Source organism: Diuraphis noxia, unplaced genomic scaffold, assembly GCF_037042655.1.
Source record: "Diuraphis noxia isolate RWA-SAM2 unplaced genomic scaffold, SU_Dnox_SAM2 contig0004, whole genome shotgun sequence".
Lineage (NCBI taxonomy): Eukaryota > Metazoa > Arthropoda > Insecta > Hemiptera > Aphididae > Diuraphis > Diuraphis noxia.
This window is the reverse complement of record NW_028301714.1, coordinates 57,234,641-57,250,508: the sequence shown is the minus strand read 5'-3', so window position 1 is coordinate 57,250,508 and position 15,868 is coordinate 57,234,641. Positions and strand designations below refer to the sequence as shown.

At 27.6% G+C, this 15,868-nt stretch overlaps 3 protein-coding genes across 4 annotated transcripts; 1 reads left to right on the top strand and 2 right to left on the bottom strand.

Annotated features, from left to right (window-relative positions):
* Positions 1-2,319: 2,319 nt before the first annotated feature.
* Nup58 (nuclear pore complex protein Nup58) lies at positions 2,320-7,415 on the bottom strand. The gene is made up of 10 exons (XM_089226012.1): positions 7,244-7,415; positions 6,772-6,977; positions 6,512-6,709; positions 4,127-4,174; positions 3,984-4,056; positions 3,462-3,636; positions 3,188-3,386; positions 2,899-3,126; positions 2,753-2,824; positions 2,320-2,554 (listed from the first exon to the last, which is right to left on the bottom strand). The coding sequence occupies exons 1-10, from the start codon at positions 7,300-7,302 to the stop codon at positions 2,448-2,450; spliced, it is 1,365 nt and encodes a 454-aa protein (XP_089082138.1). The 5' UTR covers positions 7,303-7,415; the 3' UTR covers positions 2,320-2,447.
* Positions 7,416-7,592: 177 nt separating this feature from the next.
* On the top strand, positions 7,593-12,782 carry LOC107165919 (GPN-loop GTPase 3). Of its 2 annotated transcripts, XM_089226013.1 has the most exons (6): positions 7,593-7,698; positions 7,791-7,869; positions 9,515-9,711; positions 9,775-9,989; positions 11,975-12,080; positions 12,144-12,782. In XM_089226013.1, the coding sequence occupies exons 2-6, from the start codon at positions 7,825-7,827 to the stop codon at positions 12,424-12,426; spliced, it is 846 nt and encodes a 281-aa protein (XP_089082139.1). In that variant the 5' UTR covers positions 7,593-7,698; positions 7,791-7,824; the 3' UTR covers positions 12,427-12,782. The 2 variants fall into 2 exon arrangements, with proteins under 2 accessions (XP_089082139.1, XP_015369840.1); XM_015514354.2 differs by having other exon boundaries at positions 7,640-7,869.
* LOC107165920 (leucine-rich repeat-containing protein 56-like) lies at positions 12,461-14,355 on the bottom strand. Its single transcript, XM_015514356.2, has 6 exons — positions 14,206-14,355; positions 13,650-13,798; positions 13,406-13,585; positions 13,174-13,337; positions 13,001-13,101; positions 12,461-12,755 (listed from the first exon to the last, which is right to left on the bottom strand). Exons 1-6 carry the CDS (start codon positions 14,263-14,265, stop codon positions 12,705-12,707), a joined length of 705 nt encoding a protein of 234 aa, XP_015369842.1. The 5' UTR covers positions 14,266-14,355; the 3' UTR covers positions 12,461-12,704.
* Positions 14,356-15,868: the final 1,513 nt, after the last annotated feature.

Below are 15,868 nucleotides of genomic sequence, written 5' to 3'. Positions count from 1 at the left end.
AGGGGTATTAAAATAGAGTTAAGGGACAATTTGGTAATTACTCCTCCCGGTAAGCAAACTACAGCATACTATAGAATTTTTTTTCACTTAATAGAAGAGTTTGCCCCCGCGCTAATATCTAAAAGTCTGTTCAATTTTATTTTACCTATTATAATGTGTTAGCATATGCCATTTTACAATTTAATAATTTTCCATTGTATATGTGCTTATACATATATCATAATATATACTTAACATTAAAAATTATAATTAGTAGAAATATGACATGTATGCATTTTAGTAGTTGATAATTAAAAAATAATTAAAATTTTGAATTAAAAATTATTTTAATTCCCTATATATAATACATAAGAATAAAAGGAGAATAAAATCTTCCATGTTCCTCTAAAAATGAACGAAATTGCAATATGATCCTTTACGAAAAATATTACGTTCACGTTAAGTTCCTGAAAATTGGATGAAATCAAGGGAACGAGTTCCTTCTAATCGCTGGACTACTGACGCAGTGACGCTTACATTTTAAAATGTAATTTAAGAAGCACTATATTATTACTACCTTAGGTGATCTACCGGAAATTAACATGAATTATTCTTTATGAGCATTTGAATTTGAAATTTTCAAGATATTCAATACCACAGAAAAGGAAAAAGGCAAATGTCGTAGACAATATGAAAAAAAAGAGATTTGAAATTTTCACTGAAAAATATTATTATTATCTGTATAAGTATTTTCAAAATATCTAGACACTTTTGAGCTATTTATAGCCATCTTAATAGTCATGTTTACACTTAATTCTTCACTCGATCAAAAAAAATGAAAATCTTATACAAGGTTTTTTATTTCTTATGAGTTATATACTTATATCTTATATGTTGTTATAATAACTGTTAAAAAAAAATACTAAATATACATCGGTGGCCATTATTTTTTATAAGCTTTGAAAATTTTATTTATTTTAACCAAAAGTTTTTTTGGCCTAGAAAAAATCACAACTCTAGAAATTAACAAAATATATGATTTTTATGAACAATAATAGAATATATATAATATGTATTCTCTAATGTCCAAAATATGCTTTATTGTTCAAAATAAAATTTTTCCTGCAAACTCTGTGATGGACAAATTGTCCACATTTTTTATTCTCGTTATGTTGCATAAAGCCAATAAAAATATGTAAGACCTAAAGATCCACTCATTAGAAATATGTTATTGATCCTGAAACAAGAGATCACTCATATTTCATAAACTAAAAAAAACTCTTAGTTTTAGATAAAATAATATTTATAAATAACATTTTTCTACTAGATTAATAGAAAATAAAGTGGAGATCCTGCAACCCTAAGCCTAACCTATTTACTACTTTTTGCTAAAAGTTTTTGGAAGAAAAATGTTGGTAGGAAGAGGGACATAATGTAATCTTTGACTTCTAAAATTGGATGGAATTAAATTTTAAGAGGACGTGATACCCAAATGTGTTGTATCCGTCTTACAAATGCGTGACATAGCAAAAACTGTTTCACGCATGAAAGAACCGAAAGTCTATAGTTATAAGTTATAACTAAGAAACTAAATTTTCAACATGAAGAAAAGGAGAATTTTAACCATGTTGGAGCGTTTTTATTTTTTCAATAAGACCAATATATCAAAAGTTATTGAAGTTTGGAAAATTTATAAATATCAGATTTTTAAAAGTGTTATTAATTTTTTCTTATTAATGATATCAAACAAATAAAAACACTATGGGTACGACACAGAAAATATTATCTTCTAAATTGTGTTAACTTTTGGTATTTCTATTAGGAGTATAGAGACTGGTTCTATTACGCTATTACGAATTCACTCTAACATCATATGTAACAGTTAAAATGAATTTTCAGGAATACCAAAAAGTACATACCGAAAAGTAAGGAATTAACCTGGGTCTTAACCAAAAATCCTAGTTCAAATTTGATATATATCCTTTATTCAGACTTTTGGGTAGTAGTCTGGGTAGCTTTTCATAATAAATGTGAAAGTTACATGATGTATCATATTATACAAAAATTAAAAACTGACAGTTATTTTGTTAAAATTAAAAAAACTAAAAATCATAGAAATAAAATATTCAATTTTCATTTATAAAAGATAATACAATAATATTATTGAAAATTGGTTAGCCTAGGTATACTAAAAGTTTTGTGTAACTTCAATTATCAATTACCATCAGTATTGAATTTACTTCATTATTTAATTGAATGCAAAAACTTGATTTTTTCTACTGTATACTTATATTTAATTATACTTTAAAAAATATAATTCAATAAAGTTTTAACATTAAATTGATCAAACACAATGCTAACAAATTAATGTAGCATCATTGTTTATTTAAAAATAGCAAAATATAATGGACAAGTTTTTATTAAAAAAAATTCAATGTAGTTTTCTCTTACTTAACATAAATTAACTGTTATTTTTGGCTAGGAAAAAAACCTTGAAATTGCGTTGTATTATTTGGTTGAGTGTTTGTTCCAAATAATGAGTTTGATCCAAAATTTGATTGCACATTTTTTGCATCTGTAAATATTTTACAATTCAAACAGTATTTTTTTTTTCCATTTAAATTTTAAATATATATATTTATATTTTTAAACACGTCTTTATTTTAAGTTTAAAAAAAAAAAAGAATAATGATCCTTGAACAATCAAACAACAAACATTAATAACAATAAATATATATAACTAACAGATTAATTGTATAATTTCTCAACAAACCTTGGTTTTGAAGAATACCAGACTGATCCAATCCAAATGTTCCTAAATTTAGTGCTGCTGAAGCTGTTATATCTAATAAAATATGAATTTTATAGTTAAATATGCATAAGAAATTAAATTTTAAAATATTTGTATTATTCACTTACTTAACCCTACAAATGGATTAGGACCAGTAGTATCTGGACGAGATGTAAAGAAACTAGATGAACTTGGATTTTGATTCAATTGAAAAATATTTGTATGGTCATTTAATATTTCTCTGCGGAAAGACAAATGCCTTGCTTTTAACACTTGAACTTCATTATGTATACCATGCAAATGACCAGCTAATGCAATTACATTCTTGTAATACATTTCCCCGATTCTTCTTAACTCTAACATGTAATATAGTTTAGAAACCTAATAATAGACTCATATAAAGATATTTAAGCATACCATCCACCGTTACATTGTTATTATAAGGCAATGTTGCTAAATATTGTTGAGTATTCTCAATTTCATTTTTTAATATGTTTCCTTTCTCTTGCAATGATTTGATTAGCTCAGCAAAGTATTTTATATTAGACTCCATATCTGTTTGAACCATTGCTGGATGATCATGATTACGTTGAGCAATTTCGAAATCTTGTAAACACTATGTATAAATAATTCCAATAAATAAAAATCACCAATTAATTTTAAATAAATATAATCTAAACTATTTATATACCTTATTGGTTTCATATTTTAACTTTTCAACAGATGTTTTTTGTTTATCTAAATTATGTTCTATAAACTGTAGATTTTTTTGGCACAATGTTATATCCCCTGCTACTTCATTTGAACCTTTAGATGACATACGTGCCAATTCGGTGCTCATTGTTTTTTGTTGCTTAAGAAAATCTCTGTAAAGACAGTTAAAATACTTCATTAAACATATCTTAACATTGTATTGTATATTTGATTGTGTTGATGATACACAACACATATCATATAACATTGATATACATTTTTTGCACACATTAATATCAAATTACAGCAATTTAGCACTTTTATCACTATGTTGTGTTCACAAAATAATGAAAATTAAAACAAACTTCCATATACAATATGAAAAATATATGTTTGACTAATTATTTCATTACTAAATATATATACATAATACATTAACAAATATTATTTAAATCTAAATCTAAAAGAATGATTATTTTTAAATAATTATACAATTAATGATTTCAAATGAAATACTTGCTTTAAATTATTGACCAATTGTAAAATCTCATTAGGCACAGGCATTTCAAGAGCAGGTACAGCTTTATTTTGTGCTAAATATTTCATACAAAAACAAAGATTAATTGAAGATAAAAATGTATTAATTTAGAATTAACAATTTACCCTGATTTAAATTTGAAGTTGTATCTAAACCGCCAAGGCCACGAGAAACTAAAAATTGTTATAAAAAATTAGTGACATATTTTGGGAATAGATGTTTTATATATGAAAGAATAATCAAAAATTGGTGATGAATTTTTGAAGTTTTTTTTTCATCACTCCAATGGCTTAATTTGAGGTATGGCATGATAAACAGTCAATTATTGGTGGTAATTAATATTTTTAGTTTTGAGATTGAAATATAGAAAATTTGGTCTTCTGATACAATATAAATACTAAAAATAAAACAATCACTTATAAATTAATCCACAACTTCTAAAGAACCTCTATTTAATAAAAGATGGTAATTAAAATGTTTCAATACTTCAATTATGTTTTAGAAATCATATTCACGATCACTCTAGAACAGTGGTTCTTAATCTTTTGGTGCTGCTCGGATATGCGATCTACCGATGGGACGCGGTCTACAAACATACATGTAGACCGCATATCTGAGCAGCGATAAAAAAAAACATTAAAAGATAAAATTGACCCAAATATACTTTGCTGTAATATAATGTATACCTACGATATAGTTTTGTATTTTCCACCTATATTTATTGTTGGATACTAAAAGACAAAATCACTGATATATCACAGTGTGGTAGTGTATTTATTAAGTTTGTTAATAATCGAACAGCCGTCGATCAGTAACCTAACCGTATATTCATCATGCAATTAAAAGAGTTCTATTCGACCATCGCCTGTAGTGAAGAAAATGCCACTGCATTTTTAAGGGAGCATGGCTTATTAGATACTGCCAACGAAACGTTACCATGCCATAAGTGCGGTAGTGAAATGGTAAATAGTAGAAAACGTGATCGCGGAGGTGAATTTCATCCGGTTCTTCGGTGCAAAAAAAAAAGGGTGCCAGACTTCACGCAGTGCACGACAAGACAATAAATTTTTTCACTATGAGGACTTGAACAACAAGTCTAATAGTAAACTAAAATTGACAGAAATATTAGAATTGGTTTTTTTTTTTGTATTGGACATACCTCTTAGAACAACAGCCACACTAACAGGTAGGTGCCAGGAGACAGTTACTGACTGGTTTAATATGTGTCGTGAAGTATGTTCAAGTATTGTTCAAAAACGACCAAAGATGCTGGGAACTGTCATAAATCCAATACAGATTGATGAGGCAAGATTTGCCGGAAAAGAAAATATAATCGTGGAAGGTTACTTAATGGTGATCAACCCGCTTCATCAGAAGACAGTGATGCTGAAATATACAACGGTAGAAACCATGGACGAAGAGTTGATGGACCTTGGGTTTTTGGGCTTAAAAATGGTTCTGACTGCCGATATTTTTATGTTCTTCGAAGAGATAAAAACACATTACTACCAATTATTCTACGAGAGTGTGAAGCTGGCTCTGTTATTCATTCAGACGAGTGGGCAGCCTATAGATGTTTGAAAGATAATGGATATATTCATAACACTGTTAACCACCAGCAAAATTACGTTGATCTTTTGACGAAAGCTCACACTCAGAGCATAGAGAGATCATGGTTGGATGCAAAAACAAAAATTATGAAAACGATGAGAGGCACAACCATGCAACTTTTGCAATCGCATCTCGACCACTATTGTTGGAAAGTTGCTAGGAAAGAAGAACCTGATTTATTTATTGCATTTTTGAGGGACATTAAAGCAGTTTATCGTTAAGGTTTTTATACATAAAATTATTTTTAATATTTTTTTACATAATTTTTAATTTTCTTAGTAATATTTTTTTTGCTTTTTTAAAAAATATTTTTGACTTATGACATTGCGTATTGTATTATTTATTTACATACCATTATTTTTAATGATTTTTACTAATATACTAATAATTAATATATTTGACTATTATTTTAATTTGGTTATTTATTTACATACTACTATTACTATTAACTGCGTATTATAGGTGTGCGGTCTACATAATATGTAGACCGCATATCTGAGCAGAAAAATGTCGGTAGACCGCATATCCGAGCAGTACCAATCTTTTTTGAATGACGGAACACTTAACATTTTATAAGGTTTATTTTATAGGTACCACAATTATTCGGCCAACCCAAATATATTTTGTAATAAAATGAAGCTATTTTTGTCTAAAACATAATATGAAATTATTTAAAATGTGTAGAGTATTGAGATGAAAATATAAGCCAGAAATTAGTTTGTAAGCTGATTTTTAGTTAAGTTATATTGACTATTAAAAACTTTTGCCCCTCCTATTAAAATTTAAAAAATGAAATGACACCACTGTATTAATTCATTTTAAACATTGTCACAATATTATCTAGATATAAAAGTTTATATATTTTATGATATATATTTAATATATATGGTAAGACTAACCAGGAGCAGCAGAAGTAGTTACATTAACAGTTGTTCCTAATGTCAATTGGGTACCAGTAAGAGTTGCTGTAGGTTTGGCATTCAATGTTGCTGTTCCAAGTGAAAACGGAGAAGCGGTTGTAGCAGCTGTAGTTGCAGCTGAGCCAAAAGAAAGATTTAATGGAGCATTTGATGCTGAATTGTTACCCAGGGAAAATCCTAAATAATTAAATATAAAATAATTTTCTTTTTCCTTAATAATGATGAGTTAAAAAAATTACCCGGTTTAGTTGTAGTTGTTGCTAATGTAGGATTAGCTCCAAATGATAATGAAGTTGTAGGAGCACCCACATTACCAAATGAAGGAAATTGTGTGTTTGTAGTTTGCTTATTATTAGTGGCCCCTATGTTACCAAAATTAGTAGTGGTTGATGGTGTTGATGATGATGGCCAACCTCCTAAAGATGTTCCAATGCCAAATTGAGGGCTGTTGAAAATTAGTTAGATTATTTGTTGTGAAACATAACAATTTAAAAATAGGAATACCATTGAAAAAATATTTAGGTATTTCTTAATCAATTTACAATAAGAATAAATTTAACTCTTATCAACAATAAAAAATTGACTGTAATTAATTAATTTATCAATATAAAAATTTTTTGAAACCTATGGTAAATTATTATTTGAGGTAATGGTTTAGCGTATGACCCTTTATTTAAAAATAGTATAAATAAATTAAATAAACATGCTTACGTTGCTGCATTCCCTGCGTTATTCGTGGGAGTAGAACCACTTAAATTAAACATAGACATGATGTTTTTGAAATTATAGTTTTAAATTTAAATAAATAACTTCTATTTTAATACAAACTACTATACATAAAAACTTCTTAATCACGCGAGTGCTTAACAGTTATTATGAATTACAATACAAAATTGTAAATTTGTAAATCGTAAATATCACAACAAACGTGACCACGGTAAACTTATCAATAATTTTTATACCGTGTTATTGCTGAATTCAGTGAATTCATACCATGAATAATAACCACGAACGTCGAACCATAGAACAGTAGAACCACAGAAGAATCTGATATCAAAATCTGATATCACGAATAACAGATTAATAATATTATCTATTTCGTGATTAAAACAATGCGGCAATCCGCGAATCCGCCAGTCGCCACTTTATAGTTTATTTATATTTCAGTAAGAATCAAAACATTTGATATTAAGCTAGTCACACATTAAAATTTTTAATTAACTAACAAAGACAATTCTTATTGATTTAATAATTTTAGTGGTTATAGACACGGAGTTATATCAACTTAAACAATGAGGTATGCTCAGTTGGTGATGGGACCAGCCGGGAGCGGAAAGGTAAATTTTTAATAATTAGATAATATTGCCAATCTGCGTGTTATGTTATTATTGTTATTAATATAGAAAAATAATTACTATCCTCTTTTAGTATAATTTGGACTTGAATTTATGAACTTAATTTTTGTTTATATGATGTAAACACCATAATGTTGCAGTTTCTTTGTGTATTTTTAGTTATTATAGTATTGAGTATAAAATATGTACAATCTTCTTTTCCTTCACCTGTTTACCTGTTCTCCCAACTATTTGGAGTCGGCCACCCTGGTTTTCTATTTTCACTGGTAATCAGTCAAAAAGTCCATTTTGAAAAAAAATGAACAAAAAGTCTGTAAATATAATTTAAATATTTTATTACATTTTCATCTATAATTATATTATATATAGGTATTTCATACTACACAAAACAATTAATTCAATATAAACATTGATGCCTACAATAATAATAATTTTAAATAATTCAATACAAATATCGACCATTATTACAGTAATATTAATAATTTAAATTACTTAAGTCAAAATAAATATGTTTGTATTGAATTATTTGTTTTGTGTAGTATGAAATACCTATATATAATATAATTATAGATGAAAATGTAATAAAGTATTTTATTTATATTTTCAGATTTTTGTCTGATAATAAAAATGTGCTCAGACTTTTTGCCCGACATTAAAAAAAATGAATCCGGACCTGTTGTTCATTTTTTTTCAAAATTGACTTTTTGTCCTCGGGCTTTTCATCCGTGATTCATTTTCACTTAAAACGATTCTTAGCATCCTCCTCACAAACACCAGTCATTCTCATATCGCACTCTAGAACTTTAAACCATCTCTTTTTTGGTCTTCCTCTTCCTCTTTTTCCGTCCACACTCATGTTCTTTATCACTGAAACTGCCTCAGTTTTTTTCTCTTCTTAAAACATGTCCTATCCATCTCAATCTATTCTCACACAATTTTTCGATTATTGGAGCCACTCCTATACTACTTCTTATATACTCATTTCTTATTTTGTCCTCTCTCGTCACTCCACTCATCTACCTTAACATTTTAATCTCCGCAACACTAATTTTCCTCTCCATTGTTTTATCTTTAGCCTAACATTCAGATTCACACATCATCAGCTATCTACTGTCTTATAAAATTTACCATTTAACCTAATTGGCATTATTCTATCGCATAAAACACCTGATGCTTCTCTCCACTTCATCCATCCACTCTTAATCCTATGCATAATATCTTTGTCAAAACCATCATTCTTTTGTAATATGTATCCTAAGTACTTGAAACTATCAACATCGTCCATTACCAGGCCCACCATATTCACTGCATACTAACTATTCTGAATTCAAAGATTCTTTGGACTCTATCTTCTAGATGAAAATTATAAAATATATAATATATATGATACACCAACTAATTACCAAGTGCTATGATATAAAAATTAATTTGGAAATTAATATGTTCAACATTCTAGCTTTTGTCCCATTATTTATTTACAAAATTTCTTATTGCTTTGACAACAGATTTAATGATCAGTTTTTACATCCATTTTCTGTAATAAATAATCTGTATATCTTAATATTGTGGTATTAATAAATCACTACCAAAATTATTCATAGTAATTTTTACTTATATGTTTATTCAGTCTACATATTGTTCGGCTGTAGCAGAACATATTGAAAATGAAAAAAATTCAGTGATGGTAGTTAATTTGGATCCAGCAGCTGAACGTTTCAAGTACTCTCCAACTGTTGATATACGTGAATTAATTCATGTTGATGATGCTATGGATGATGAAATATTACATTTTGGACCCAATGGAGGATTGGTATTTTGTATGGAGTAAGTAAGCTATTTGATACAGATTAAGTATTTTATCTTAACAAAATACTATTGTACCTTTAGATATTTAATAGAAAATCAAGATTGGCTGAGAGACCAGTTGGGTGAAGATGATGATGACTATATACTATTTGATTTACCTGGACAAATAGAACTATATACCCATATGAAAACTGTTAAACAACTGGCAGAATTACTCCAAAACTGGGGATTCAATGTATGTTCAGTTATGTTGATTGATTCACAGTTTATGGTTGATGGACCAAAGTTCATTTCTGGTAATATAATATATATATTTAGATTCTAAAGTGATAATAATAACAAGAGCATTTTAAATGTGAAGAAGCAAGAAAAAAATTTAAAATATAAAATAAAGAAGTTTTTAAATGTTTCATTATTTTGTTAATTTAAAATAATGATTTTACTTCATTATTTGTAGTTTTAAAATAAAAAAACTATAATAATATATTTAGATAAATTTATCATTTGACTAAAATTTATGGTTACCAACTAAAATATTTATATGCATTGTTAAAAGACCTTTCAACATCCACACTAATTATTGATGCAATGTTTCATAGGTAAATAATTATCCAATATCTAAGTTAGTAATTAGTTTTCATATTTTCATCTTGGTTTTTAATAATAGATTGTTTGATTCTTATTCTTTATTTTCAGATAACTTAGTTGAATTTAGCCATTGCATCATTAGATTAATCAAGCTCAATTGTCAGTTATTGTTAATATTATGCATAAAACATTAACAGTATTATGTTACTAATTTATAACAAACCGATTTAAGAGGACGCTACACCCGCATGTGTTGTCTCCGTCTTGCATGCGTACTACATAGCAAATTTTCATTCGCTAGATTTAATATTGTGCTGTTAGTTTTGATATTAGAGTGAATTGACCCATTATCAAACTTTTTGGTAGGAACATTATCTGTGTTCTCATGTTGGTTTTTTACGATATTTTAATTTTTAAATGAGTTATGAGCATGTTAAGTGTGAATATTTGAAAATTCACATAACTCATTTAAAAATTAAAATACCAAAATGAGAACACAGATAATGTTCCTACCAAAAAGTTTGATAATGGGTCAATTCACTCTAATATCAAAACTAACAGCACAATATTAAATCTAGTGAATGAAAATTTGCTATGTAGTACGCGTGTAATACGGAGACGACACATGCGGGTGTAGCGTCATGTTAATCATTATTTTATGTTTCTAGTCATGCGAAAAAAAAACCCTAGATTTTACTCAACATCTGCTGTTTCATAAGTTCCTTTTATTAATTTCATTTAAAATCTTCTTAAAATTATGCGATCATACATTTCGATTCCTTTTAATTTGTTGATTTTTATTTTTTAGCACTTAACTCAATGTTGTGGTTACTGGTCTTTGTGAATTTTGCAACCCTGGGTACTCATTCAATATTGAAATTCGTTTCTGCTATTTAAAAAAGTATTATGTCATCTCAGCAATTAGCTGGGTTACATGTTTTATTATTTTCTCATACCTCTTAACAGACATTTAGACTTATATTATCAGAGATTTTAATTTTTTAGGTGTCTAAGTTTTATCATCATCACTAGCATATATAACTCTATTAGAGTTTTTGCCGCCAACACTATGTCCCTCCATTTCTCTCAATCTTGGATAATTTCCTTTCATTCTTTTATTTCTACAGTTTTAAGATCCTCTTCTACTTTGTCAAGCCAACTCTGCCTTGGTCTGCATTGAGGTCTCTTCCCTTCTGGTTTCCATTCTGACACTGCCCTAATGGTTTCTTCTTCGCTTCTTCCAATTATGTGCCCAAACCACTGTAATCTTTGTCCTTTTATTTAGCTAGTGACTGGTGCTAAGTCCATTTCTTCTTGTAGTTTCTTATTGAACTTTCTTCTCCACTCATTTGTTCTTGCATCGTGAACTAGTCCACATATCATTATCCATATTTTGTTTTCAAAGGTTCTAAGTCTTCTCTCCGTCACTCTTGTTGTTGTCCATACTTCACATCCATAAGTGAGAGTAGGCCTTATTATTGCCGTATATAACCTTAATTTTGTCTTAGACAGCGCTTTAAAACATTTTGTTAAGCTTATTATTAATAATAAAAACATTTAATATTGCCCCATGTGTGATTTCATCTTATGGATAAGAATTGTATATGAAATAGTATTTACTAATTATAAATAGTGTTATGAATATTTTTAAACATCTTTTGAAAATACTTAATTTTGTAAAATTAAATTATAGGAACAATGGCTGCTTTATCGGTTATGATAAATTTAGAACTGCCTCATGTTAACGTTCTTTCAAAAATGGACTTACTTAGTAAAACAGCTAGAAAACACTTGGACAAGTAATTATTTGTTTTTTCTTTATTTCAATGTTTAATTTTTAAATTTAAAATTGTTTAATTTAGTTATTTAGAGCCAGATACTCGTGCATTGCTGTCTGATGTAAAAAGTAATACAAGCTGGGGAAAGAAATATCGGTATTTAAGTAAATGTATTGGTAGAATGATTGAAGACTATAGTCTTGTTCAATTTGTACCATTAAATATAAAAGATGAGGATAGTATTTCTGGGTTACTATATACTATTAACACAATGATTCAATATGGGGAAGATCAAGATGTCCGTATGACTGATTATGATCTACAAGATTCAGATGATAATGCAGGTGGTGTTGAACAATTTGATTAGGGTTAAAGAAAATTACACATTGTTAGTGATACAATTTGTGTAAAATTAAATGTCGATAATATTTTGTTTGCGTAACTGTTAATATTATTATTAATTGTGAAGACTGTTTTTTTTATTATTAAAGTTATACATTGATTAAATTAAGAAAATGAAAAAAAATATGTGTAACCTTACAATAAAATTTGTGCACTTAATTTAATTATTGTATAAATAAAATCTTATAATGTTAAACTAGTTATGTAATTTAAAATTGTTCTATATTTTAGAATAGAATTTATTTACTTCTTGTCTTCATTTGATAACTTATGTATATCTCCAAACTGTACATCCTATAAAATAAAATATTTTTTTACCTATTTGTGTTTGCTTCAAAAAAATTATTATATCAAAGGTTAGATATTTTTTGAAACATTAAATTTTTAATAATTTATTTTCACTTCTGTGGTGTTATTAATACTACACTAGCCAACATTAAATGTTAATACTAAATTAATCATGAAAATTATTATTACTTACTTATATTATAGTAATAATTTTTTTTATATACTTAATATTCTATAGATACGGTAGATACCTTATTTCCACTGTGGTTGGTTTTTCTACTTCGTAATGCAGCAGTAATATTGCCACAAACTATTGATTGAATAGTTAATTTGGGTTTATCTTGTTCAATTTCTTTTAATAAATATAATTTATTGATACATTTATTTTTTCAAAGTAAAATTAAATATATTCAACATATCTTACCTAAAGTTTGATTTCCATTAAAATGATTCAGGTTTGGTAAAATGTTGCGAACATTTTGCTCAAAATTTTCAACTTTAGTCACTGGACATCCCGACAAAGATAAAGATTGTAATTGTTCGCAAAAGTTTAAGAAATGTAACCTTGTCAAATCCATGATTTTATTTCTATAAAATGTATTTTTAGTCAAAAAGTAAAGTTTAGTATGATACCTGTTATGATAAAATATACCTACCTAGATAAGTCTAGAGTGATGAGTTTAACCAGTGTAGAGCATAGCATTAGGTCACTAATATCATTGTCAGATGCGAATAACTCTTCCAAGTTTGGTATGTTCCAAACTCCATCCAATGACTTTAGGTTGCATGAGGCTACTTTTAGAACTTTCAAATTATCAAGTTTAAATGCAAAATCTCTGTAGGGAAATATCGTTTTTTTTATTATATTTTGTTTAGCCTAAATAATTTTGTCGAAATAACCTGAAGGACGGTAGAAAACTGTCTGTTAAATCAAGCTCCACCAAATTTGGTACATATGTACCCAACATACACAAACGGTTTACAGACATAGGAACTTGTAATTTAAGTGAAGTGATTTGATCCAAATTTCTGTTTTTAACAGTATCCTCCTAAAAATCGAACATTTAGTTATGTAAGTTAATATTTTACTTGTGTAGGGTATACTGTATACTGGTATAGGAATATTGTAGAATATAATTTATAAATACATAATTATTATGCATGAATTAAATTAGTAAAAATATAATATTGTATTGAGTGAATGTGAGGTAATGTGATTTCTTGTTTTATGGACCAAGTTACGAAAATAAATATTTAAAAAACAATTAAATTAAATCACGCATGTATGTACGGATTGTTTTTGAATGTACTTAACGTATAATGTACTTAATACTTTGCTTGGGATATGGTTTTCATTATAATATAATATGACCATACTTTATCACTGCATTTTTGAAACTATTTGTGTAATTATTAATAATCGTTATAAAATAATTGATAATAAGTAATAACCTACCAATAGCGTTGTTATACCCATATTTCTGTTGTTGTTTACCTCGTCCAAGTGTGATTCCATGTTTATTATAAAGTCTACAAGAATTCACTATAATTAACAACTGTAATTGAACTATAATGATATTATTGGGTTCAACAATTTTTTCTTCTTTTAAACTGACTACGTTCGTGTCTCGGTCAGTTTCTATGGTTACCATTGTTGAATCATTAAAATCAGGGCTCGTAAGTTCATCCATTTCCATATCAATCTTGCTAAGTTCACTAGTTTAATGCCAAACGCTACAGAAATCCAACGACTAGTGGTGTGCTCCAACACCGTAATTTTTGTAGTTTTAGGCCAACAAGCGGAAGATTAGGTAGTTTATGTACTTCCCGATGTCCGATTATTATTTTAAAAATATGTATGAGCTCATCATCAAATTTTCTAGGTTATGCAGGAAACAGATTTTTGATTTTTGTATTTTATAAGGCTTAAAAAATATGTTTACTTTTAAAAAAATTATGGAAAGTATTTTTATTTTATACACATATATTCAATTTTAAAACATTTATTTTTCCTACATAACCTAGTAAAATAGTTAACGAATACAGACTTATTTTCAAAATTGAAATCGGGTCATGGGAAGTAACTAAATAAATCTTTCTCTTATAGCTATTTTATACCGATTTTAAAACGGAAAAATTTCAAAAATTCAATTTGGTGAACTGTGCATGCGCATGCTTATGTACTGTTCTTAGAATCGTAGACGACATGTTACAGTGTCATTAGTCTAATGATCGATAAGGAACGAATCTTGTATTAAAATTTCAAATCTTAGATTTAAAAAGAAAAAGTTTTATGTATTTCTAGCTTAAAATAATTTGCGAATTTTCATGATTTTTATATATGTTGTCAAACTTAAAATTTTCAATGCTTGTAAAAAAATTGTGATAATATATTTCTTTTATTTTTCAATTGCCATTGTAACAATATGTTAAGAGCCTTGTATTAAATTTTCTAGTTTTTCTGCCCAACAAATAAACTTTTATCGATATTAATTTTAAAAAACTAATAATGATCGAAAATTTCAAATGTCTATGAATAGTTCAACTTAAGTACAACAATTTTGAAAATTGCACGGTGGATAGAATATACTTATATAAACATTCGGTGAAAATTTTATGTATCTATGGTCATTTGTTTTAAAGTTACATCAAAAATCAAAATCGATTTTGTCGAAAAATTAGTGTGCGTAAAATTTGCCGTTTTTCCCTTAATTTTTGGTTTGTTTATCCCGAATATTTAGACAATTTTAGAATTTTATACTTTTGAGTTTGACCACCAAAGTACCAAATAGGTTCACTTTCTGATCGAACGAGGTACTGAAGTCAAAAATCGAAGCTCTTTTATTGCCCCAAAACGTGATGACAGGCACAAAAAAAAAATACACATCATGGTAAAATCAATACATTCCGCTCAGAATCTAAAATAATGCTTGCGCTAACCAAAATGACATAGATCTATAGTTTAAAATTGTTTTTTAAATCTAATAATTTTTTTCTGTTGCGTCTTTTTTAATATGCAATTAGTATTATATTGAAACATCATTATAACCTTTAGATTTAGAATACACGGAGATAAAATATGTATAAATAATAAACATAGTTTATTTTGGTTATTATCA

Excerpts from the sequence above, each read along its gene's own strand:
- Nup58 (XM_089226012.1), bottom strand. The coding sequence starts at position 7,302 with ATGTCTATGTTTAATTTAAGTGGTTCTACTCCCACGAATAACGCAGGG. Across the intron at positions 6,978-7,243 it reads AACGCAGGGAATGCAGCAAC|CCCTCAATTTGGCATTGGAA; the intron begins GTAAGCATGTTT and ends AATTTTCAACAG. Across the intron at positions 3,387-3,461 it reads TAAAATATGAAACCAATAAG|TGTTTACAAGATTTCGAAAT; the intron begins GTATATAAATAG and ends ATTTATACATAG.
- LOC107165919 (XM_089226013.1), top strand. The coding sequence starts at position 7,825 with ATGAGGTATGCTCAGTTGGTGATGGGACCAGCCGGGAGCGGAAAG. Across the intron at positions 7,870-9,514 it reads GACCAGCCGGGAGCGGAAAG|TCTACATATTGTTCGGCTGT; the intron begins GTAAATTTTTAA and ends ATGTTTATTCAG. Across the intron at positions 9,990-11,974 it reads TGGACCAAAGTTCATTTCTG|GAACAATGGCTGCTTTATCG; the intron begins GTAATATAATAT and ends ATTAAATTATAG.
- LOC107165920 (XM_015514356.2), bottom strand. The coding sequence starts at position 14,265 with ATGGAATCACACTTGGACGAGGTAAACAACAACAGAAATATGGGTATA. Across the intron at positions 13,586-13,649 it reads AGTTTTCTACCGTCCTTCAG|AGATTTTGCATTTAAACTTG; the intron begins GTTATTTCGACA and ends ATTTCCCTACAG. Across the intron at positions 13,338-13,405 it reads ATCACTCTAGACTTATCTAG|AAATAAAATCATGGATTTGA; the intron begins GTAGGTATATTT and ends TACATTTTATAG.